The 24,515-nt window shown below is 58.2% G+C and overlaps 4 protein-coding genes across 4 annotated transcripts; 1 reads left to right on the top strand and 3 right to left on the bottom strand.

The window, feature by feature from the left end:
• Positions 1 to 5,356: 5,356 nt before the first annotated feature.
• B0H18DRAFT_894592 (uncharacterized protein) lies at positions 5,357 to 6,953 on the bottom strand (the record flags this gene model as incomplete). The annotated part of the gene is made up of 3 exons (XM_048041392.1): positions 5,357 to 5,523; positions 5,585 to 5,807; positions 6,864 to 6,953. 3 exons carry the CDS (start codon positions 6,951 to 6,953, stop codon positions 5,357 to 5,359), a joined length of 480 nt encoding a protein of 159 aa, XP_047884673.1.
• Positions 6,954 to 8,043: 1,090 nt separating this feature from the next.
• Positions 8,044 to 15,920, top strand: B0H18DRAFT_1110628 (uncharacterized protein; the record flags this gene model as incomplete). Its single annotated transcript, XM_048032770.1, has 5 exons — positions 8,044 to 8,473; positions 8,655 to 12,140; positions 12,189 to 12,228; positions 12,279 to 13,246; positions 13,336 to 15,920. The coding sequence occupies exons 1-5, from the start codon at positions 8,377 to 8,379 to the stop codon at positions 15,918 to 15,920; spliced, it is 7,176 nt and encodes a 2,391-aa protein (XP_047884674.1). The 5' UTR covers positions 8,044 to 8,376.
• A 969-nt stretch (positions 15,921 to 16,889) lies between these two features.
• Positions 16,890 to 17,429, bottom strand: B0H18DRAFT_894583 (uncharacterized protein; the record flags this gene model as incomplete). Its single annotated transcript, XM_048041391.1, has 1 exon — positions 16,890 to 17,429. A coding segment is annotated over one exon (540 nt), but the record flags the coding sequence as incomplete, so codon positions are not given.
• Positions 17,430 to 18,205: 776 nt separating this feature from the next.
• Positions 18,206 to 18,968, bottom strand: B0H18DRAFT_962920 (uncharacterized protein; the record flags this gene model as incomplete). Its single annotated transcript, XM_048043136.1, has 3 exons — positions 18,206 to 18,224; positions 18,284 to 18,347; positions 18,398 to 18,968. The coding sequence occupies 3 exons, from the start codon at positions 18,966 to 18,968 to the stop codon at positions 18,206 to 18,208; spliced, it is 654 nt and encodes a 217-aa protein (XP_047884676.1).
• Positions 18,969 to 24,515: the final 5,547 nt, after the last annotated feature.

The following is a 24,515-nucleotide window of genomic DNA, read 5'->3' on the forward strand; positions in this document are numbered from 1 at the left end:
TGTGCCGTTCACTTGACATCTCCCCCCTTCCCCCGATGCCCCACTCACACAAGTCATGTGATCAAGTGCCGACAATCTCATTAACTTCGGTCAGAGCAGTGCCAATAAACAGGGTGACGAGGGGCCGGGCGCCGATATACAGAGCGATGAGGAATCCAGTGCCGATGAATGGATTGTTCAGAAATACACCGAAAACCCAGGGAGTCAGTAAATTGGAAACTACACCCCTATGGAGCCTGATCCGGTATGGAAACCATCTCTATTCACTCTACGATGACCGTGTGTACTATACATTGACGATTTGGGCTCGAGGGTATCGGTATTTGATTGTATTGGACATGTTCAAATTCGACAAGAGCAGGTCAATCAAGGTCAAGTACAATGAGTACATATCTGACCACTAGATAGCGGCGCCATAGAAGCCTAAGGGGCTCCGACCGGGGTGGCACGAGAGAGCGGGAGAAAGTTGCAGCTTGGACTGCCGCAAAGGGGGGGAAAAAAGCCGACGGGAGACGTAGGAGCGAAGCCAACCGCGGATCGACGTTCCTCAGTGTCCATGGCCTGTGACAGATATTATTGCGTGCCAGACCTGGGGTTATTGCACAGCACGCGCTCTGTACCTATCAAGGTCGGGCGCATCAGTATCATCGTGAGGATACCAGTCGGCGCCGTTTGAGCATGTATCACTTGAGGTCGGTGTGCGTCGTCATGAAGTGCGCAGTGCGTACATCCACTCCGTTCGATAGGACCATTCAGGAGTTGTCTGGATGCACCAGAGTTCCGGGATTGTCTGAGGAGGACGCACAGTTTCGAGTCTGGCAATTCTGAGATGGCTGGGAGTGTCCTCGCTAAAAATGGTCTGCGGTTAGCATCCCAAACTCTCTCCAGGTATGGCGTCTACCTAGCGTACCTACGGCTCGCTGAGTTGATGGAGACGCCATCACGATCTACGGATGGCAGGTCTAGGAGAAAAGGTATGAGCGCGACGAGGTTCAGTGAGTGAGCATCAAGCTGACCATCCTCGCACTCAGCAGATACAGGAGATTTCATGGGTGTTCATGTTGGGTCCTTTCATGTTATATGGAAAGTGGAAATATAACACTTTAGACCCAGGTGTGAACATGTGTGATATTTGAACAGCATTGGAAATATGTGGCAGTGTGCCTACCAGTACACCATTTGGCAGTTGATCCTGGGTGGTATCTGCCATGCCCAAGGAATGTCAACATGAAAAATATAGTGTCTAATCCAAATATAGTACCATACATTGTATGTGCACACAAAATAATGAACAGTCAGCCAGAAAATGACACTGGTGATTATCAGTATGTCTGAAGACATAGAAATCCTTGGACTTATGATCAGAGAGCATGACCATTGATAGTAGGCATTACTAGAATACCCAGGAAAGGCCCATGTGCAAGTCTTAGTATGCAGTCTGTTGTTAGGGACAAGGCATTGAAAACCCTTTTTCTACAAGAAACTCCATAGATATGGTCTTTGAATAGGGTAGGCAGCAGGAATTGTTATCACTCCTGGGCTTTGTTATCTTTATTGTAGATCCTTTTAATGGACTTCATTTGGGGTTCACAATGCTTTCTGACCAGATTTCAGTGATCTTTTGTTCCCACATTGTTATTCTTTGTGGCACCTATTGGTGTATGTTCTGACTGGACTATTACTATGTTTCTAGTGCTCTCCTTAGACCCCTTGTGACCAGATGCTTTGAAAGATATTACTGGGGTTCTATTAGCTCAGACTATGTTATCTATTGATATATTATCCCAGCTGGCAGGCAATCTATGAGTGACTTGTCAAGCTGTACACTATTTCTGAGTGTTCATAAGGCTGTGCTAGTGTTTCAGGACAACATGCAAGTGGTGTGTCATGAATCACAGAGCACATCCTTGATGATCAGTGAGAATATTGGCACATCTACCCTTGCCTTACAATGAGCCTGTGAGCTTATTGTGCATCTTGAATGGCCTTGGAAAGTGGTGTACTGAGTCTTCTACTATTTTGTAGGATTCTATGAAGTATTTTATGTAGCTAAAAGGCTGTGCATAAATGCACAAAAGGAGCATCCCTATGAGCAAGTCCAAACATTTATCTCATCTACCACTTGCTTCTGTACTCTTATGCCAGTGTACCTTCAATTCATCAGTGATCAATCCTGCCCATGACTCTATCAGTCTTGATGGCACTTACTATGGTGATACATTGCTTCACATTGTACTACATGAGCCCATTACTATTGACTCAGGAGCTGAGCTCCAATCCAGTAACATACCTTAGTATGGCTTTGTACTACTGGTCAGTGTGTGGTAATTGTTCACTTATGGTGAGAGCAAACTGCACATTCTTTGGTTGTATTCCTTGTATAACACATCAATTCTTGACAGGCCTTTTTCAGAATTCCTTACTGGTATACTTCTCCTCTGTATATTGGTTCCATCCTCCACTGTTGATTGGTTTGGACTTGGGGAAGTACTGTTAACAATCTACTGAAAGACATCCTTTGGTATCAGAATTTCTCTGATCAAGGGCTAATACTTGTACAACAGCACTGACAGCAAGTCCCAACTGAGTGGTGGTTACTGTAGTCAACCCCCCAGATTCCCCTTCCTTGAGTTCTAGTTGATCTAGAGGCTCTCCTTACTTCTTTGCAACATTCCCAAGCTATTTGCTCTATGTTACTATCAATACAAACCAGTAACACTGCTCATTAGTATTCAGATCATATTGATAAGCAACTTGGCAATTTACCAAGTAAGAAACAGATCCATAATGTCTGTTGCTCATGATTGCAAGCTATGATCCTCATATTACAACAACCTAATAAATTAGCAGGCTACTCTGAAGTGCAAAATGTGGAAGATATGTCAGTACTCTATGCATAGACAATATACTAGCAGTCTTGCCAAGCATGACTTCTGATGCGGGCAGCATGAAGTTGTTCATAAATTGACATGTATCCTACCAAAGGGATCGTACTGCCAGCTATGGCCCTCTCCCCAGCAAGTATACGTATGTTCATAATGATTGTTATATGCACGACAGGTATATGTAAGGCCTTAATATCCTCGCTCAGAGTACATTCAAGACGACTAATATCATACATGGGATACAGCATACACTTGGACAGTACAATAACATGACACCATACTGGCACAGGAATATAACACGAGTGAAGGTCCATACAATGACCCAGTGACAGACAATGCGCCGTGCGCATCTGCGTGAACACGCTGGCCACAGCAGCTCTCCTGATGCAGCATAGAAGTAGCAACTCCGACTCTCATCCAAGAGACGATGGGGATGCCAATGATCACGAGGCCGACCACACCACCTACTCAGCCCGCCCGGGGATGCAGCAACGGGAACCATGCTTGCCACACCCGCAACCATCGCGAGTGCGGTCGCAGTTACCGACTCGACCGCAACACCCGACATCATGGTTCCGGCTGGTGTGTGAATAGGGTTCGTTGTGTAGCAAGGCTTCCGTGAGAAAGGCTCAGTCTCGCTGTAGGTCGCGGCCAGTGGACACCGAGGATGAGTCTCTGTCGACTTACTAGTGTCGTGGACATGTCCTAGCACAGTAGGAAAAGCATCGAGCCAGATATCACGGATACACGACAATTGAATATGACTCACCTCGACGATCGAAGCGGTCCTAAGAGGACCACTTCGAGGAGGAGGGCTGGCCTCCATCACTGTCATCGCATTTACAATTGCAATGCGTAAGCAACGGTAGAACAGGTGCGTCCGGACCACTTTCAAAGATAATCAGGAAGATGTCCAGCAGAAACGGAACCACAGTGCACAGTGCACGGTACTGGAGTGTAATCGCATGTAATAGCGGGACTAAGGAGTGTGTGGGCCCTGCAGCCGGGTCTTGGCAGACTGAGCATTACATAGCTGTGGAGGAAGACAGCTGATATTAGTCCCATCGGACGGGCTCGTAGTATCCTGCCCCACAAACCTAGCTTCTATCACATAGCAGCAGGGGAAAAGGCCGTGTATGCTTGCCACAAACGTGAGGTTGTTGAACCGGGTCATTGAAAGTGGGCGAGGACGAGCACACCATGCCTGAGCTGAAAACCGGATCTGTATTACCCAGTATGCGCCAGACGGAGATGAGCAACAGATGGAAAAGTAAGCACCGATCGCGGCACGGCCCTCGCCTCACACAACCACGGAATATCCTCGCCTCTTGCGGCACAACAGCACGCATCCCTTGTGCAGACGACGAACTGGCGAAGGCATCAATCAGCAAAGACAAGCGACATAAGAGCGAACGAGACGCACTGGCTCTTGGCATTACTAAGGTCATCTTTGCATTCCGCTCCGCCCCTCGGCACTACCTTCCGCCCTGCTGCCTCCTCCTCCGTCCGCGCCTGCACACCCGATAAGAGTGTGGCGCGATCTTCAAAACGGACTCCTCGCTCGGGTTTGGTCTTGCTGAACGAGGAAGTGGGCGGAGCGAGATCAGGGCTAGGACGCGGGGTCTGAGTGGATTTGAGTCGATGGTGTGGGGATACGGCACAATGAGTACGCGCGTGTTGGCTAAGTATAGTGAATTGCAGGGGTAAACCCCCGGGTGCCCGGGCGCCTACCCGTACCCGTACCCGCGAGGGTCAGTGACCCGCATCGCGGGTCCGGGTTGACGGCGGGTCCCGCGGGTTCATCGCGGGTACAGGGTACATCGCGGGTACAGGGCCATTCGATCACATCCATCATTCAATACACCAGGACAATCTACTAACATGTACATTCATCAACTACTAGGCAAGCTCTCGTACTACTCCTCTCATTCATCATGTTGCTCTCCCCATACCTCTGATGGATCCTCGTCTTCATCGTGCGAAGGATCTTCGATAGTCACAGCCACAATATCTTCGTCCTCGACAAAGCCCTGGAGACTCCAATTATTGAGGCATAGCAGCGCGCGAATGGAAGCCGCCGAAAGGCCATTTCGCAGGTGAGACAGAATGATTCGGCCTTTGCTGAACAGTCGTTCGACTGCAACAGAGGTGGCTGCAATAGCACCAGTCAGCGAAGTTCGAGTTGATCATATGGATCGAATCACTCACGCGGGATCGTTAGATAACATACTGCCATGCGCGACAGGTTCGGGTAGTTCTTTTGCGTCTCCTCCGAGGTCCACCACTTGAGTACATTTTGACCTTCCGGGCAGGGCCACTGCTGAGGTAATGTTCCAGCTCATGCCCGATCAGCTCACTCGGCTCCTGGCGATTAGCACGGGCAATGTCGAACATATTTTGCATCTTCGATGGCCCAGCAATCTGCTGAATAGGGGAGCATCAATGCAATCGCGAAGCTCCTAGTACTGATGTCAACGTACCTTGGGCTGCTCGGCACTTTCATGCTGGACTAGCACTGGCACTCGCCCGGCCCACTCGTCATCATACGTCTGCCGTAGCAGCGAGTGGGCCTCGGAAATCCATTCGTCGGGCCAGTCGTTGTCTTGGAAATACTTGAACTTGTATCGGGGGTCGAGAACTTTGTAAGACGCAGTCAACAAACCAAGGAAATGTGAAGAGGAACAGAGACGCAGACGTACCCATAGCAATGCGATATGCGGCCGACTCGTCACTCTTGTCGTAATATCGATTGATGGTACGTTTCGCCATGCCAATGGCAACACGGATGGCAGGGTCGAGGCTCGTGTTGATCGCGTCGGTCGCGAGTCGATGGTCGATGTAGTCCATAGATGGGATCACATCGGTGAGATCCGGCGCCTCCTCGCCTTCGCGCGAGAAGAATTGAGTGGCATGGTAGAAGACCTGTAGTAGCCCAGCAGGTCGATTGAAGGCGTGGCAGGCGGCGCCGACGGGTGAGCAAATGGGCGGGCATGCGAGAGTGTGCACGGGCACGCAAGAGAACAGGCGGGTGGGACAACAAACGGGCGAGGAATGAGAGTCGTTGGGTGGATAGGGAATGAGCAGGCACGTGAACAAACGAGCAGGTGTTGCGGGCGATACGAAAGGTGACGCGGCGCCGGGAGATACGACCAGGCGAGCGAGACGCAAGGCCGGGTGATGCGCGCGATGAATCCGTGACATGGCGGGCGTAGTGTGCAACGAATGACGTGGCACGTGGCCGATGTTGTGTAGCAGAGAAGGGGCGCGCGAGAGAAGGGAGAGCAGGGCCAAGGAAGGGGCAGTCCAGCGAGACAGCCGGGTGTCGTGAGTGATGCAGCGATGACGTGGGAGGCATAGTGGGCGAGGAAGGACGTTGCGCGTGTGTGAGATTGTCGGGGTGAGAAGGTGCGGGCGACGGACAGCGCATTCAAGCCGCAGGGGCAGGTGTCGCGCGCGATGAACCGACGATGTGGCGTCCGTATTGTGCAGTGTACCGGGGACACGACAAACACAGCGAGCGACGACCTACAAGGTGAGGCGTGAGCAGAGTCGTTCGGGCGGCGGATGGGCGTGGTGAGTGTAGTAGACACATACCGAACGGTGTTCAAGATGGCGTGCAGCACACACATTCATGTTGAGCAAGCAGGCGCAGTCACGTATCGACGTGGCGTGCGCGTTTGACCAGGGTGCGAGCAGAGTGGGCGAAGGATCGAGTGCCAGCGTAGGGCGGGATGTTGTGCCCATTAAGCAACGCGGGCATTCGTGAAAGGGCGGTGGGGGCGTACACGGAGGCCGATAGGAGCGTGGCGGACGGCGATGCGAGCGTACACGGAGGGCGATGCGAGTGTGCGTGGATGGCGAAGCAGATGTAGAGCGGCGCCAGCGAGAGGTGCAAGTCGAAGAGGTCGTAGGGAACGTGGGCGATTGAACGAGAATGGTAAGTGAACTGTGGACCCACAAAGTGACAGAGTGACTTACCACGAGGACGTCACGGAGTTGCGTCGCAATCTCCCACTCCCTCTCGTTCGGCTCCCACCGACGTAGGCCATTCGCCTGTGTCGCCGTCATCTTCACTATCGCCTCGCGATACTCAAGCGCGACGACCAGCATTCGGAACGTGGAGTTCCACCGAGTGCGGACGTCGCGCGGGAGCTTTCGAAACTCCATCTCCAGCTCTTCTATGGCCTTCCTCCAATGTTACGGATAGATAACCCATTATCTGTCCATTAGATTAGATTATGAACTGATAGTGTACATCTCATCTTATCTCAATGTACCTAGCCACCTGACTTCCATTTTGGGAAGTAATCTACTCTTCTACCTGAACTACCACCTTGTCCGAGTGCGAACTCTTCGCGCCGTCCGAGTTAGTTCCCCTGTCCTCGGCTAGGCTCGTCGCCCCGCCTAGGAACTCCCCTCGGCTTAGGCTCGTCGCCTTCGCCTTGGACCCCTCCTCGACCTGGCCCAACAGCCCGTCTAGGACTCACCTCTTGGCCCAGCTCGTCGCTGGCAACCAAGGACCTCCTTGCGCTCCCTTATAGCACGGCTCGTCGCCCTGCTAACGACACCAGCAGGCGCTCCTCGCCCTGCTCACGACCTCAAGACACCCTTTCCCCCTCTGGTCGCGTCGCGACCACCAACTGTAGGTTCACGAGGCAGCCCGGCCCCTGAATCTAGGGTTCCGAGCCCACGAGCCCTAACATTGGTGGACATTCAGGGGACCGGTCCACTGCCCTGTGAACACCCTTGGTCCCTCTAGGTTCTCTCGGAATTCCTTCAAAGTCGAAATCCATTCTCGAGTACTCTATCTACCACTTTCTATCCTAATGCCTTCTCCCAGCTGGCTGGCCTGCTCCGAATGGCGAGCACTATCACCAATTCGGGCCCCGCGCCAACTCACAGCTCGCGCGCCTACAGCGCCCAACCCTACGCCTCGGTGATCGCGCCTCGAGGCTCTCAACCTCTCCCTCTCGCCACCTGCGGCCCAGGATCTCCTGCTGCGCGGTCCGAGCCCGTTCGGAGACCCGTGGGAGTTCCATCCCCGCGGAGCGCCCAGACGCGTCGCGCGCTGAGTCGCTCGCTCAACGCGTCGACCTCGCTCCTCCTTCCATCTCGCGCTTCAACTCCCCGCTACCCTCCGACCCACTCTCGCGGACAGCCCGCAAGATGAGTATCGAGCCGCGCGAAGTATTCACGCGCTCGGTACAAATGGCTGCCCCGCCGCGGACGGCTCAAGGCCAGAGGTCGGACGACCGCACGCCCATCCTCCGCGCGACGGCAAGACCGACGCGCCAATACTTACGCCAAGGCCCAGGCAAGAGGCCCCATCCTCGGCGCGGACGACCGACGAGCAGCTCACCTGCAAGCCCTACGACCAGGTCGTCCCAACGCGAGCAAGGCCGAGCGCACACGAAGCCCACGGCCCGCGGTCAACCGACGCGTCGCTCGCCCGGAGAATCGACTCGCAAGACGCGTCGATCCGCGCGTTAGGATGCCCGGAGGACGCCCCGGCCCGTTCAAGCACAAGCTACCGCGGAGGGACGAGGTGGGAGGTCGACAGAGAGGCAAGAAGAGTCAAGCCGACTCCTGTGAGTACTGCCGCTCATCTCCCTCCACTGCCCTCTCCCTCTTCTGCGTGCCATGCGCCTCCGGCTCCGTCCTCTCCGCTTCCATCTATCACGCCCGCGCCCTCTCTCCACGCCCAACCCTCCATCTCGCGCCTTGGCTCTACCGCTATCCGCCGACCCTCTCACGCGAGCGACCCTCAAGACGAATATCGAGCCGAGTGGAACGTCCGCTCGCTCGATACCAGTGGTCGCCCAGCCATCGTCAGCTCAAGGCCCGAGGTCGTGCAACCACACGCCCGACCTCTGCGCGATAGCGAGTCCCACGCGCCAAGGTCCCGACAGGAGGTTCCGCCCTCGGCACGGACGAGCGGAGCGCAGCACGCCTGCAAGCCCGACGGTCATGCCGTCCCGACGCGCGCGAGAGCAGCCACGCAGGACTTGCAGACGAACGGCGCGTCCCGCGCCTGCAAGACAGCCCCGCTAGACGCGTCGACGTGCCCGACCAGGCACCCAAGGGATGCACGGACGATCGCGCGGACGAGTCACCGCGAAGAGACGAGCAGAGAGGTCGATGGACAGGGATTAGGAGTCAGGCCGACTCCGGTGAGTACCACCGTCCATCTACCACCATCGCCCTCTCCCTCTTCAACGCGCTATGCGCCCTCTACTTCGCCCTCTCCGCGTCCACCTTCCGCCCGCACGCCCTCATTCGACGCACCTGCCTCCTCGCTCCACCCTCGTCCATCCGCCGCCGCCCTTCCGCTGCTCCCTCCTGCATTCGCCGCCCATCCGTCACCGCCTTCCATCTCCGGCTTTCCGTCGCGCGAGGAAAGTGCGGCTCTCGTCCGTGCGCATCACGCCAGGGAGACGGCTGCGGCTGAACGGGCGGCGTTCGCACAAAGGTATGGGAAGGACACCCCGTCCATCCCTCTCCTCGGCAACCCATCCTTCGACCTGGTGCCCTCACACTCGCTCTACGCGCCTGCGCCCTCCCGGCTCGACCTCTCGACCTCTATCCATACGCCTCCCGCGGGCAACCTGCAACATGAGTACCGAGCCGTGCGAACTCTTCGCTCGCTCGGTACAAGTGGCTGTCCCGCCGTCGACGGCCCAAGGCCAGAGGTCGAGCAACGACCCGTCCAATCTCTGCACAACGGCAAGCTCAACGCGTCTACGCCTACGCCACGGCTTCGACAGGAAGCCCCGCCCACTGCGCGGACGATCGACGTGCGACGCGTCTGCAAGTCCTATGAACAGGCCGCCCCTACGCGCGCGAGGGCGAGCACAGACAAGGCCCCGCAAGACTCGCAGACTAACGCCCGCGCGCCGTCCGCCCGCAAGTCCGCCGAGCTGACTTTGCTAGAGTTGTTCGAGATGGGCATAGAGGCTGCGCGCCGATCACTCGCGAGGACGAGCAGCCGCGAAGGACCATCCAAGAGTCCACGCGGTACGACTCGGACGGAGATTGAGCGAGGCAGAGGGGATAGTCGAGTCGCGGAGACTCTGGTAAGCCGGTCTATCCCTCTACCTTCTCCCTCTGCTCCTCTACACACGCGTTACGCGCCCCCGTCCTCGTCCAACGCATCCACGGCCTCTCAGACTCGCGCCTACTCGCTCGCACGTCCGCCAGCACCCTTCACGCGCGGTGGCCTCGCCTCGCCGATCACTCCAAGCCCGGCTACGCCTACTGGCCATGTCCCCTCATCCGCGTCTACGCTCTCACAGCACGCTCTCTCGACCTCTAGCAGTACCGCTCACACGGACGGTCGGCAAGACAAGTACCAAGCCGTGTGGAACGTCCGCGCGCTTGGTACCCACCCTGCCGTCTCCGTCCCGTCACTCGAGGTCGAGCCATTCCGTGATGGCGAAGCTGTCCCGCCCACGCGTGCATCAAAGTCCCGCAAGGAAGTGCCCTCAGCAGCGCGGACGGACGACTTACGACCCACTGGCTCGTCTGCCGGGCTAATCCAGCGCGCACGCGCCGAGCTTTACGGAGTACACGCTCCTCGCATCCCTACTGCGATCAGCTACGAACTAAAGAGTGGGGGGCCGCTGAGCCGGAGCAGGGAAGTCGAGGGACGAGTCGGATGGACTACAATCAACGAGCCCGCGCCTTCGCGTTGCGCTCGTCCGGTCCCTTCCGTCATTCCGCCGTTGTTTGACGCGCTCCCGTCGTCCTCTCCGCATCCGAGCACTGCATGCTCAGGCTCACCCTCGCCCGTGTCATCTGCCGGTACCCCGCCGTCTCTCTCGCGACTCGACCACTCTGCGACCTCCAAGGTCCTGCCCGTGGACGACCTACTGGACAAGTACCAGGCCGTGTGGAACGTCCGCGCGCCTGGTACAGCAGCCAGTTCCACAAGCGAAAACGAGCAAGCCACTCCGACGCATACGCTAAGACTCGAGAAAGCCTCGCCGGACGCAACGACTGAGTCGACTCTGGCAAGTGCCTCCGTCCCTCCGCTCTCTCCGTCCATCCCTCTACGCTCGCATTCCGCGCTCCCATCTGTACTCGACGCACCCCTTTCTCACTCGCCCGCTTCCATCCATCCGCCGTCACTCTACTTGCTCGCGCTTTCGGACCAACCACATTCACCCACTTCCGTCTGTCCGCCGCCATCCGACACGCTCTCGCGCTCTGGTCACCCGACCTCATCCAGTATCGCCCTCGCCGGCCGCTCGCAGGATGATCCTTGGACCGTGTGGAACGTCCGCTCGTCCAAAGGCATCATCACTGCTTCGAGCCCCGCGGTGAACATAGCTGCAAGCCCGGCACTCGAAGGGAAACGAACCGAATCGCCTCTCGATTTGTGTTCGACTCCCTGCAGCAACTCTCGCGCCGCGTCTTCCCGCTCGCTCGACACGCCTACGCTCTCGACGCGCACTCCACACCCGGACTCCGTCGATACCACTCTCAAGGGCAACCTGCAAGACGAGTATCGGACCACGCGGAACTGCCGCGCGTCCGGTGGCTCCTCTGCAGCCTCAAACCCTTCCGTCAGCACGGTCGCGAGTTCGACGCTCAACGAAGCCGAACTAACCTCGCTAGTGCGCCTCAGTACTCACGCGGAGGCCGTCCATCCAGGCGCCAAGACGAGTAGCGATGAGCCAGGGAGTGGGGGGCAGACGAGCTCGAGCTCGCCGGGTAGACAGGACAGCCGACGGGAGGGGCGAGTCAGAGCGACTCAGGTGAGTACCTCCGGCGGTCAGCACCCACCTTCCGTCCCTCCTCGTCCTCGTCCACGCGCCATGTCCCTGCCCTCGCTCGACACGCCCACGGTCTCGCCACCACCATCCTCCTCCTCTCATCATCTGCGTTCTACGCTCCCCGCCTCGCTCGCGCCTCCGTCCTCCGCCTCGAGCTACACACTCTCGTCCGCGCCATCCTCCGGGACCCCGTCGTCTCCCCCGCGCCTCCGCCACTCGACGACCTCCGAGACCTTCGGCACGGACGACTTGCTGAGCAAGTACCAGACCGTGTGGACTCTCCGCGCGCCTGGCGCAGCAGCCAGCTCGACGTACGAAGAGGAGCGAGTCAAGCCCACGCGCGTATCAGAGCCCCGCAAGGAAGTCCCGACAGTGGCGCGGACGGACGGCTCGCCACCCACCTGCACGCCTGTTGGGCAAGCCAAGCACACTCGCGCCGAGCCATACGGGGGAAACACTCAGCGCAGCCCTACAGCGGACAGTCCTGAACGCTGGAGTGGGGGCAGCCAAGCGAGGGCTCGCTAGGCAGGGAAGACAAACGAAGGGAGGAACGAGTCGAGTCGACTCCGGTGAGTTCCACCGTCCATCCGCATCCCTCTCCCGATTCCTCTCCTCTCAGCTCCCGTGCCACGTTCCCCGACTCGCTCGATGCGTCCAAGGCCTCGTTACGCCCTCTCCCACTCGCGCCCGTGTGCCAGACCGGTGGGTCTGCACGTCGGTCCGACACAACTACGACCTCGCCTCGACCTCGCCTCGACTCACCCGTCTCGAGCTCAGACTACTCGGCGCCCACCTCGACCATCGACCGTTCAACCATCCACGAGACGCCTCACCCGGACGACCTCCTGAAGGAGTACTGGGCCGTGTGGAAAGTCCGCGCGCCCAGTAACGACCCTTCAGCCTCGGACACCGCCGTCAAGACAACAGCGAGCATCGAAGACCACAGCACCTCGACTTCCCTCGTATCCTCTCGCAAGGACGACCTACTGGACAAACGAAGGGAAGGACGAGCTGGATCGATTCCGGCAAGTACCCCCGTCGACCAGCACCCGCCTTCGAGCCGCACGCCCTCGTTCAACGAGTCTGCAATCGTGCACCTCACTCGTGAACCCCCGTCCGTTCGTCTGTCACCGCTCGACGAGCCTGCGTCTCCGCGCTGCGCTCGCCCGGCCCTTTCCGCTCTTCCACCGTCACTTGACGCACACACGCCTCCCTCGCCATCCTCACTCGACGAACCTGCGTTCTCGCGCAATGTGCGTTCACATGCGCCCGACTCGATTCCGCGCCTCTCGCCCTCTCCTGGTGCCTCACCGCCACACTCGCTTCCCGGACGCTCGACAGTCGCCAAGACCGATTGCGCCGATGACCTGCAAGGGGAATACCGGGCCGTGTGGAACGTCCGCGCGCCCGGTAACCTCCCCACCCTCGTCGCCGCCACACGCGAAGTCGATCAACAGCCCGCCCGCCCACCGCGCGACGACGAGTCCAGCGAGTCGGCGCACTTGCTCAAGCGGGCCGGAGAAGCCCCAGCTAGCGCAAAAGCGAGCCAGCACGGACTCGCAAGTGGGGGGCCACCAAGCAAAACAAGTGCGGATGCAGACAGGGGGGTAGGGGAGTCGGGATCACTCGATCTCCGTCCTCGTCTGACATGTCTGCGTCCCCACCCACATCTACAGCACCACCTACGCACTCAGGTCACCCATTCGCCCTCGGAGCCTATCACACGGAAAGTCCGCGAGACGAGCACGAGGCTGTGCGGAACCACCGCGCACCTGGTAGCGACTCCACTGTCGCTGAACCATCGCCCGCTCCTGATACGTCCGCGTCCCCGCTGAGCGAATACTGGGCCGCGTGGATCCGCCGCGTGCCTAGTACGACAACCAGCCCAACCTGGGAAGCTGAGCACCCCAGGAGCAAAGTCGAGGCTACGTCAGCCACGCAAACGGACAGCGCGTTGCACGCTAACGAGACCGTCTCACAAGTCACGCCGAGGCGCGCAGAAGCGCGCGAAGACGAACCTGAGCTACCTAAAGAGAGCCTACAGGGCGAGTACAGGGCCGCGTGGAACGTCCGCGCGCCCGGTAGCGACCCCGCCGCCGGCCCAGGTGAGCAAGCTCGAGCCTGCAGGTTGCAAGATTCCGACGCATGGACGCCGACGCGTGCACTGAAGCTTGAGGAAGAAACCTCAAACCATACCGACACGAGCAGGCATGAACTAGTGTGTGGGGGGCAGTCAGGCAAGAAAGAGACAGGGGAGAGGGATCGAAACGAGGAGCGAACAGACACCACCTCAGTGAGTACTCTAACTCACCACGCCCCTTCGACCCCTCCTCCGCCATCGGTTCGCAAAGCCAGATCGCCGCCCATCTCCCCGCATCCGCGTCCGGCGCGTTCGCCTTCGCTCGACACGCCTGCGTCGACACATGCAGGCGGCGAGACCCTTCGCACGGGCGACGCGTGGGACAAAGACGGAGCGGCTCAAACGAGCCATGCACTGCACGCCCACAAGGCCACTTCGACGGTCGATCCGACGCACTCGAAGGCAAACAAGGACGTCGCGCCGAGCGAGTACGGGACAGTGCGGAACGTCCGCGCGCCTGGTACAGCAGCTAGCCCGACAAGTGAAGCCGAACGACCATACTTGCAGGAAGGGCGTGATACCGAGATTGCGCCGGCCGTGTTGACTAGCAGTGCCTTGCACACTCGCAGGGCTTACGACCAGGCCGCTCCGCCGCGTACAGGAGTGCTAGGCTGGGAGGTTGACGGACAGCAAGGACGAGCCGAGATGACTCTCCATGTGTCCTCGCCCGCGCCTCCGCTGCCTCCCTGCACTCCGTCCACGTTCCCACTGTGCGATGTTCCGCTCGCGTCACAGCCCTCGCGCCGCGCGCCCTCGTCCGTCACGCCTCCGCCATCCTCCTCGCGATCCGGTCACTCGGCGACCCCGAAAGACCCGTGCTTGGACGTCTCGCTGAGCGAGTACTGGGCCGCGTGGACTCTCCGCGCGCCCGGTACAATAGCCAGCCCAACGAGCAAGGTCGGACGACCCCAGGGGCACGTAGGACGTGATACTGAGGTCACGCCGGCAGTTCAGACAAGTGTCTCGACCGACACACCAACTTCTCCGCCCGGTGCCCATCCACTCGTGTCGCAACTCTTGCGTTCCACGCGCTCGTCTTCGTCCAGCACACAAGCATCCTCGCCTGTGTCCCCGTTGCCGCCTTCACGCCTGAGCATTTCCAAGGCTCGCAAAACTAATCTGGCGGACGACCCATCTGATGACTCGGAGAGTTGGACCGTGCGGAGTGACGTCCGCACGTCCAGTATCTACTGCCCATCAGTGTCCGATCCGGCTCCACCTCCGCCCCAGGTTTTCGAGTGCAGCGGTCGACTTCTTCGACCCTGCTCTCCGAGTACACTCCCACGTCCCGTGCACGAGCCTGCTCTCGGCGTCGACTCGGCGTTCCTCAATCACGACTGTGGTGTCCCATCGAGCTCAATCACAAGCACGAACACTTCCTCCTGCCTTGCTCCCACTCCCGTGCTCGACTTGTCTGCGCGCCTGCCTTCGTCCGGCACGTTTGCGCCTTCTCGTCCCAGGCACTCGCCTTTATCCAGCACGTCTGCGTCTTCGCCCACGTCGCAACCCTCACACTATGCATCATTGCCTTCGCGCGGCGCCTCCTCTTCCGACACACCCATGCACCCGCCTTCGTTCGGTGTACATACATCCTCACTCGACTCGTCCGCGTCGACGCATGATCGCTGCGAGGATTCCAACTCGTCGGTGCGAGCCGCGCTGACTACTTCCGGCACGTTGTGTGTTGACACCTCACTATCGTCCATTTCACCCTTCTCGAACTCATCCACTCCTGAAGGCAGCGGTCGAACCATTCGACCCTGCTCTCCACTCGCACGTTCTGTGCATGCGGCTGCTCTTGATGAAGACTCGGTGCCCCTTGATCTCGACCGTCATGTCCCACCAAACTCGGCACCATCTCCCTCGGCTTTCGACAATGAGGACGTGTGGAACGTCCGCACTCCTCGTAGTCTGCCCTCATTGAGTTCTGCCCCTGCACGCTACGAGCCAATCAGCTTCAGCCCACTCTATCGTGCGCATAGGGAAGCCCAGGAACGTGTTGTCTACGACAAGTCACCAGCTGCACTAGCTGCACTTGTGCATGCACGGTGGCAAATAGAGGAGGCAATACGAGTGTCAGACGCCTACGACGAGGAATGCCTACACAATAGAGGCAGATAAAGCCCAGCCCACCCACCCTCACTACTATTCTGCCCTTACCAATTACCATCCCCTCCGCTCTACGGAATCTCGAGCCAAACCTCCCCACTGGATCGCTCCGACTCGGGATTGGGGGGCAGGGGGTAGGGGAGGATAGGGAGGTCCACTGAGCCTAGCCTACCCTGGCCCTAGGCATATCCATGCCTTCTGCGAGGATGATAGCTTGGGACGCGGTACACGCAGGACAGCGCATCCTCTGCATGGCGACTGTGGTGCAACCGGGATGCCTGCGAGGATGACCGCTCGGGATGCGATACATGCGGCACAGCTCAGTCTCTGCATGGCGGAGCCTTCTAGATGCAGTTTTACTGCCCAAAAAATTTTCCTTTCTATGCTCCTTCTCCTTTCCACTCTATGTCCACATCTACTTCTTCTGAGCCCTCACCTCATCATTCATACCCACACTATACACTTCATAATGGGGGGCTCTGTTACGGATAGATAACCCATTATCTGTCCATTAGATTAGATTATGAACTGATAGTGTACATCTCATCTTATCTCAATGTACCTAGCCACCTGACTTCCATTTTGGGAAGTAATCTACTCTTCTACCTGAACTACCACCTTGTCCGAGTGCGAACTCTTCGCGCCGTCCGAGTTAGTTCCCCTGTCCTCGGCTAGGCTCGTCGCCCCGCCTAGGAACTCCCCTCGGCTTAGGCTCGTCGCCTTCGCCTTGGACCCCTCCTCGACCTGGCCCAACAGCCCGTCTAGGACTCACCTCTTGGCCCAGCTCGTCGCTGGCAACCAAGGACCTCCTTGCGCTCCCTTATAGCACGGCTCGTCGCCCTGCTAACGACACCAGCAGGCGCTCCTCGCCCTGCTCACGACCTCAAGACACCCTTTCCCCCTCTGGTCGCGTCGCGACCACCAACTGTAGGTTCACGAGGCAGCCCGGCCCCTGAATCTAGGGTTCCGAGCCCACGAGCCCTAACATCCAACTCGGCAACAGGAGCGTCGGCGAGCGGTGGATGGAGACAGAGATCTTGCGCAGCTACCGAGCCAGACCCATGGTAAGTTTCTTCTCCTGTGGATGTGATTGATGCTCACCTTCACGAGCATCATCTTCACTGGCCGAACCTCTTCCTCGAGCGACGACCTCTTCTCCGTGCTGAGATCCTCACGCGCGTCCCACAGGCCATCGATGTCGTCGCCCTGCCCGTCCTCGATCTCCTCGGTCTCGTCAAAATCGAGATCTTCCATCAATTCTTGAAGCTCTCGGTCGTAATCCGACAGCTCGGGATCATCATCCGCACTCTCGTCATACTCGTCAGTGCCATCTTCATTTTTCTTCTTTTTCCTTGGCTTGGGTGGCTCAAACTGACGAAGCAAACTCTTCGCCACCAGATTTACGATGTGGCAAAAGCATCGGCTGCGTGCCCGACGCCCCGGAAAGCCCATGATCATCTTCTCCATCTCTTCAATCATCACATCATTCGATGTCGCGTTGTCGCAGGTCACTCCGAGTATCTACCAGCCAATGTAAGTGCATAGTATGCTTTGATTTCCAATCTACTGACCTTGGTATTGAGTTTCAGCTCCTCGATCATCTCTGCGAACGCTGTCGCAAGGTTCAGCCCACTATGGGACACGGGGACCTCGACAACATCGAGGACGAGTCGCATGGGCGCGCGATGATACTCAAAGTGTACAGTAAATGCAACCATGGCCTTTTGATTCGGCGACGTCCATGCATCGGTTGCGAAGTTCAGGTCACCGTCGTAGTTCTGGTAAGTTGATTCGATTCTATGGCCCCGAGACAACAGATCACTGACGACGTCTCACCTGTAACAAGTGTGCAACGCGTTCACGCGCCCGTAAGAAGACCTTACGAACATTGCGCCCAACAGTAGTTGGCGATGGGATCTTATACTCGGGTCGCCCTGTCTTCATCAGGCATTGGAACCCGCGGTCGTTGACAATATTGAACGGCCGCATGCTTTCCGAAACCCATCGAACGATCTCCGCCCTTGGCGAGTCCAAACTCGGATCAGCGCATTGCTCGTACACAGTAAGTGCTACCCTACCTTGTCTCAGTTGGAGTGTGCTGACGAGTTGAGAAGGTTGTCTTCCCCTTCGATGCTCCTCCGAATGCCAGTGTGATGTCTTGCGTCCGCCTGTACTTCTCTATACATACTTTCGCCTTTGATGCCAAACCTGTACGATCGGCGGCCTCCAAGGCTTCAAGTGACCAGCAAGCTTTCACATGCTTTCGTAAGTTGCTCGTTGACCTCGCATCGTTGCCATCAAGGTACCGCCTGACCCCTTTCTTACATGCAGTGTTTGCGCAGTGGAAGACATGCGAGCGGCGGCCGTGGACATACTCTATCAACGGATCGGGTTTGAAGAACGCGTACGTCGGTGATGTCCATTTCTTCTGCATCTGTGCTGTGTATCCACTGTGAGTACGTCCATAGCATCACCTTGATATCGCTCACCGAGTTCTTCCTCGGCTGTTAGCTCCTCAAGGTCCTCGCCATTCTCCGAGTCAGTCGGCTCGGTGGGGTCATCCTCTTCGTCTTCGGAGCTCGACAACTCTATTACTTTCGACTTGCTTCCTTTCCGAGTCCGTGAGATCACGTCGTCAACATCCTCGACTTCCTCAATCTCGACGGAGCACTGCCTTGATGGCTTTGGGTTCGCGGTCGAGGGCTTGCGGTTCACTGTCGAGGGCTTCGGGTTCACTGTCAAGGCCTTCGGGTTCACCGTCGAGGCCTTCGGGTTCACTGTCGAGGCCTTCGCACTCGCCGTCGAGGGCTTCGCGTTTGCTGTCGAGGCCTTGACGCTTGCTCTTGAAGCCTTTGTACTCGCTGTCGAGGCACCTGCACTCGCTGTCGAGGCCCTTGGGCCTGTGATAGCCTTGCGGCTACTGCCACTTGTGCTCGGCTGAGTATCAGTATCATCGGTGCGTGGTTTCTTGTATGTCTTTTCACTTCTCGGTGGTGACTCAGCTGCTCTTCGCTTCTCTGTAGGGACCTTCGGCCTGTTACTGACGCGGTGTCCAGACATGGTGGGTAGGTGGGTCTGGGAGATGGGAGACTCGGAGTGGGAGGGGGCTTCGGGCTGACTACAGTTGCTGATAGTTTCTTGTGCTTACGAAAGCATGCTTGTTTTGGGAAATGTATATTTTATTCTAGCGAGCCCAGGCTTGGCTTGCCATATTGAGCAAGAACCCCAGATCCAAATCTGAGCTGGTGGTGAGTCCCCGGTGGCTCGCCGCGCCGCTTTCCACAAGGGGTAACTGGCGGGTACGGGTGTACTGGATATGGCAACCCCTACCCCTACCCTCGTGTACCCCTACCCCTGACCCCCGCGGGTTGACTGAACCCCTGCAATGCACTAGCTAAGTAGAGTGTCGGGGAGGGGCAGATGGCAACGGAAGATGCCCGGATGTGTGTCCCGTCCATAGGAAGTCACAACTAGCGCTGTGGCTATCAATCAGTTCATAAGCCCTTGGTGAAACTCTGCACGTAGGCGTACTGTCTGATATTGTAGAACATAGTACACGGTCTCGACGCCATTCAGGCGCACCACGGTCATGCCTGGCTGACGGAAGGGCATGCCCCACACGACCCTGACCTGCGCACGCACGGTGCGCCTCGACACCGTAAGTTTGTGACGTGTCAACCTAGAAGGGGTGGCGGGACAGTAGCGGCAAGAGAAATTGACGTGGATGATGAATCATGATGTTCAGGCAGTTGCGGGAGTTCAAGTCGACCTCAGTGGTTCGGCCGATGAGCCTCTAGTGATCGGGCTGCAAAGTGGTACACTATGAGACCTACATTAGCACCAGGAATTACGAAGACATAGATTGCGGCGGGGATACTCACCTGCGATGGCTCCGGTCCAAACCCCCACACCTCTTGTGTTTCCTTCTCCTGAGGAGTCTCCCATCCTTCTCGGACATCGTCGCCCATCTCGTTCCGAAGGGTGTGGAGCTGAGCGTAGCAGTGTATGCTCCCGCAGGCAGAGGAGGTGGCTGGTGTCTGGCGGTGCAAGAGGAGCTTGGTGTAGATCATCCTAGTGTAATGACAGGCATTGGGTTTGATCTGTTGGGTACGTGATAACCAAAGCAAACTCACCTCCTCGACGTTCAAAGCCATGGTAAGAGATCCGCTAGAAACGGACCTGAGTCGACCGCCATCACGCTGATCGTGCCCGTGTGCGTGACTGAGAATGGAATAGCGAGGAGCGTATGGGCTAACCGTCTGCGAAGGCGGTCCGTAGGAGGAAGGGTCGAGTGCCGGACTGGTGCGTAGTCAGCGACTTGCATAAGACGGGACGGTAGGCAAGTCAAAGAGCGCGGGAATCTTGGGGTGTGACTGAGCTTTGCAAGAATGAGACGTCGAATGTCATCGGATAGGCAGTGGTCACCCCAAGCGGCTGGACAACCCCATCGGCCGCCATTCCGTCTAGTGGGTTTACAAGGAGCTACCGGAGCATACATCGGTCCATTGTATGCAACTCAGGTAAGGATAGACGCACCGAACCGATACATGTTGCGGCCCGCGAAACCCCGCCTTCCGTCCCCGCAGAAGGATAGCGATTGTAGTGCACGTCATGCGCCTACACTACCGTTTGTCAGATTGGGCGAGAGTGTAGACGCACGCTGCTGTTGATGGAGAAAGCTAGATCAGCTGCTAAGTACTCTGACTGCACGCCTTGTGCATGCCTCATCAGGGAAAACCGCCAAAATCATTAAGCACTTCATATGTTCTTGCAACGACTTATAAGCACTTTGAGAGCCCCAAAGTGATCCCAAGCTCCAAAGTGACCTCAACACAAGTACCCTGATTGAGAGCGCTTTTGCTCGTTTCAGAAAGCACTTTTGGGATGCTTTTGGCATTGACCTTGTGCTTCATTTCTACGTGTGGTGTGTTGGTTTATTCTCCTTGTGTGCCAATTTCTGCAGCTTTAGATTCACTTATTGATTGCTCTCAAATCATTTTGGCACATTCCCAGGTATTGGGGTCATTGAATATATTTTTGGTATATGCGAATACATTGATAGACAATGATACAAATGTAGCCTACACTACTTCCAGACTCCAGAGACTTACTAGTCTCCAACATCATACATTACAAAATGAGCAGATGAACGAGCAGATGGGTGGGCGCAAGGACAGACGGGCATACATATGGGTAAGCAGATGGACAAGCAAACAAGCGTGCAGGCGCGTGAATAGATGGGCGAGCAGACGTGTGAGTGTGCCGGCAAGCAAGCATATGGGTGAGCAAGTGGACGCGCCAGCGGACAGGCAGGGAAGCAAACAGGAGAGCGGACACGCAAATGTGCTGGTGGGAGCGGAAGCATACCTTTCGGCTTCAAGCCTCCAAGGTCACTTTCCACACCTCAACCCGCTGGTCCTTCGTCTGTTGCGTGCTTAGTGATCCTGCCACTCGGGGCTGGACTTGCACGCCTGTCATGCAAGTCCAGTGTCATGTGGCCACAATCGTGGGTGGGCCCACAGACAGGTGGAAGTGCGAGAGGGTGGGGGAGCGGACTGGTAGACAGGCATGCTGGCAAGGAAGCGGGCAGACGAGTGAGCAGACAGGCAGACAGACAAGGAGCACATCACTTACGTCCAGACGTGGTCATCACATCCTGACACCGCCAGGACACAAATCTAAGCGCGTGCATGCCACACATGTACAGCGCAATACACCCGCCCTGCCCATACATCTGCGGCGCCGTCTTGTGTGAACATCGTCAGGGCGAGCATGCTGGTTAGCAGGAGCGGACGAGTAGGAGAGCGGACAGGAGAGCGGGAGGCTGGTTGGCAAGTGGACCGGTAGGTGAGCGGACAGCGAACATGGGGGCGGGCGGGCGAGCGAGCAAACAGGAAAACAAACAGGAAAGCCAATGGGCGAATGGGCAAACAAATGGGCGTGCATGCAAGTGGGCTAGTGGATGGGCGTGCCTTTCAGTTTCAAGCCTCCACGCTCGCTGGCCTCCCTCCTCGCCCTGTATCTTCGAGGTTCTTGGTGATCCTGCTCGGGGTGGACTTGCATGCCCATCATGCAAGTCTGGCGTCGCGCAGCCACGCTGGCTGATAGAATGTGTTGACGTCAAAGCGGTGCTAGGCCTGCTGGCGGTTGAGAGTAGCGCACGTCCTCAGGCTCGACACAAGCCGGTGACGCTCGAGCCGTCGCGGAAGACTACGGGTGGGGACAGTGGGAAGATGCGCCAGTGCGCAGAGGTACACAGATGAGCCAGCGGACGTGTAGACGAGGAGACAGTGGAAGAGGAGACGAGCAGACGGGGAGACGAGCGGACGGGGAGACACGAGCATGGGTGAATGACTGAACGAGCGAGGAAGTAGACGGGCGACGAGGCAGGCGTACCTTTCAGCCTCGAGCCTCCAAGCTCCCTCACCACACTTCAAACCACCGCAGACAGATCTGCATGCGAGTGAGCAAGGGAACGGACAGACGGACGAACACGCAGATGCGCGAGCAGACGAATGAGTTGATGGGTGGGCGAACAGATGGGCGCGCATGCAGGTGATAGACGAACGGGCAAGCAAGAGCTCGCAGGCGCGCGAGCGGGCGGACGGGTGGACGGGCGGGCAGACGCACAGGCGGATGGGGGAGCGGGCAGACGGGCGGATCTGAGTGAGCAGGAGTCGGCAGACGAGCGAGCGCCGCCGAGCGGACAAACGAAGATACAGGTGGGCAGCCGAATGAGCAGACTGGCGCGTGCGCGAGGGCGAGCGACCGGGGAGGCGAGTGGGTGGGTGAATGGCCGAGCGAGCGAGGAAGTATCGACGAACATAGCGAAGGGCGTACCGTTCAGATTCATGCTCGCTCACCCCACCTCACCTCCGCTAGTCCAACCTCCCGTCCTTGGCGGGCACGAACTTGCATGCGCGTCGTGCAATTCGTGTGTTGCGTGGCGGCGCTCGCCGTCCTAAAGCTGTCCGGTCGTGTGGAGCTTGAAGTGGTGGTGGGTGTAATACTTAACGTTAGATACCGTGACGACTAGTGACTCACCTCAAATGGAGATTGGCAAGGACCTTGTCAATCTCCTTTTTGGGTGGCAGCCTTGCCTCGGCTCGTCCTTCAAGTCCGCGTCTGACGAGTTGTTGGGCAACTCGCTTGAGTCCCAAAACGTACAGTGTTGCGTGGCCGGTTCCCGTGTCGGACGGAGGTCGTCAAGCAGGGATCACGAGAGAGTTTGCGAGAGAGGCTCAAGCTGCGAAACGGGCGCTTCGCACTTGGTTCACGCGCACGCACGCGCCGCTAGGGCGCTCGACTCACTGCCCTACGACGGCGAGCATACATACCTACGACTTCTACTCTCCCTCTCATGCCTCCTTCCACCAGGTCGACTCGCCCACGCCCACGCCCTCAGCCACAGCAACACGACGCACATGTGTGCAGCGAGCACCCACGGCAAAGAGCGCGTGCGCGAACGCAGCCGATCAACACACCGCGGGCCCGGGCGCAGCGATGAACGGACAGCAGGCAGGGATGGGCGACTGGCGGGGACGGAAAAGGGTCTGCAGGTGAGTGCAGATTCATACGAGCTCGCCCACTAACTGCAGACACAGGACGCCGCGGCGTGCAGCGCGACGCGCACAACGACCGCGAGCACGCAGGGCCAATGCCCTGCGTGCAGGCACGGCCGATGAACGGGCAGCGTACGGGCGGGACCGCATGTGGGCGCAGGGCGAATGGGTGGGCAGCAGGTGAGCAACAAGGCTGGCGAGCAACAAGGCTGGTGCCGAGCGACCAGTCGATAGAAGGTGAGTGCAGGCTGCGCGAGCGAGCGAGCTGACCTTGGGCATAGGACGCGCCGACGTGCAGCACAGCAGACGCGCCGACCACGAGCGCGACGGGCGAATGCCCCGCATGCAAACGCAGCCGGCGGGTAGACTGCGGGCACAGACGCCAAGGCGGGTGGTCGGATAGGAAGACGAGCGGGCGGATGGTGGGCGAGCAGGCGGAGGAGCGGGCGAGCAGGCAAGTGGGCCAGCGGGTATGCGAATGGACAAGCAGGTGAGGGCAAGCGGGTACAGGGCGCAGAGCAGCACCACACACGCCGACCGTGAGCGTGTCGGGCAACTGCCCAGCACGCGAACACGACCGACGGACGCGGGGAAAGCGAGCGGGCGGGCAGGCGAACCGATTGGACAGGTGAGGTGTCGACGGACAATCGGCCGGGCACCAAACGAGTGGATGGACGGGAGAGCGGGCAGGCGGTTAGCGGAGAGGGCTGACGCCTGAAACCGCAACACACGGCAACGATGAGCATGCAGGGGACGGATTGACCGAGTAGGTGGGACAAAACACAGCTCCGAACACAACACACGACGACCGCACCCACGACGACCGCACCCACGTCGACCGCGAGCGCGCCGAGCGAATTCCCAGCACGCAGACACGGCCGGCGAACGCACAAGCAGGCGGGCGCGCGGGTGGAAGAAGGGTACACAGGCGGGCGAGCGAGACAGCGAGCGGGAGGATGGGCGGGAGTGCATGTGTACGGGCGGGAGTGTGTGCGTACGGGCAGGAGTGCATGCGTACGGGCGGGAACACGTACGTATGGCGGAA

The sequence above is a fragment of the Fomitopsis serialis genome, assembly GCF_022376445.1.
Source record: "Fomitopsis serialis strain Sig1Antser10 chromosome Unknown B0H18scaffold_411, whole genome shotgun sequence".
In the NCBI taxonomy this organism is placed as follows: Eukaryota; Fungi; Basidiomycota; class Agaricomycetes; order Polyporales; family Fomitopsidaceae; genus Fomitopsis; species Fomitopsis serialis.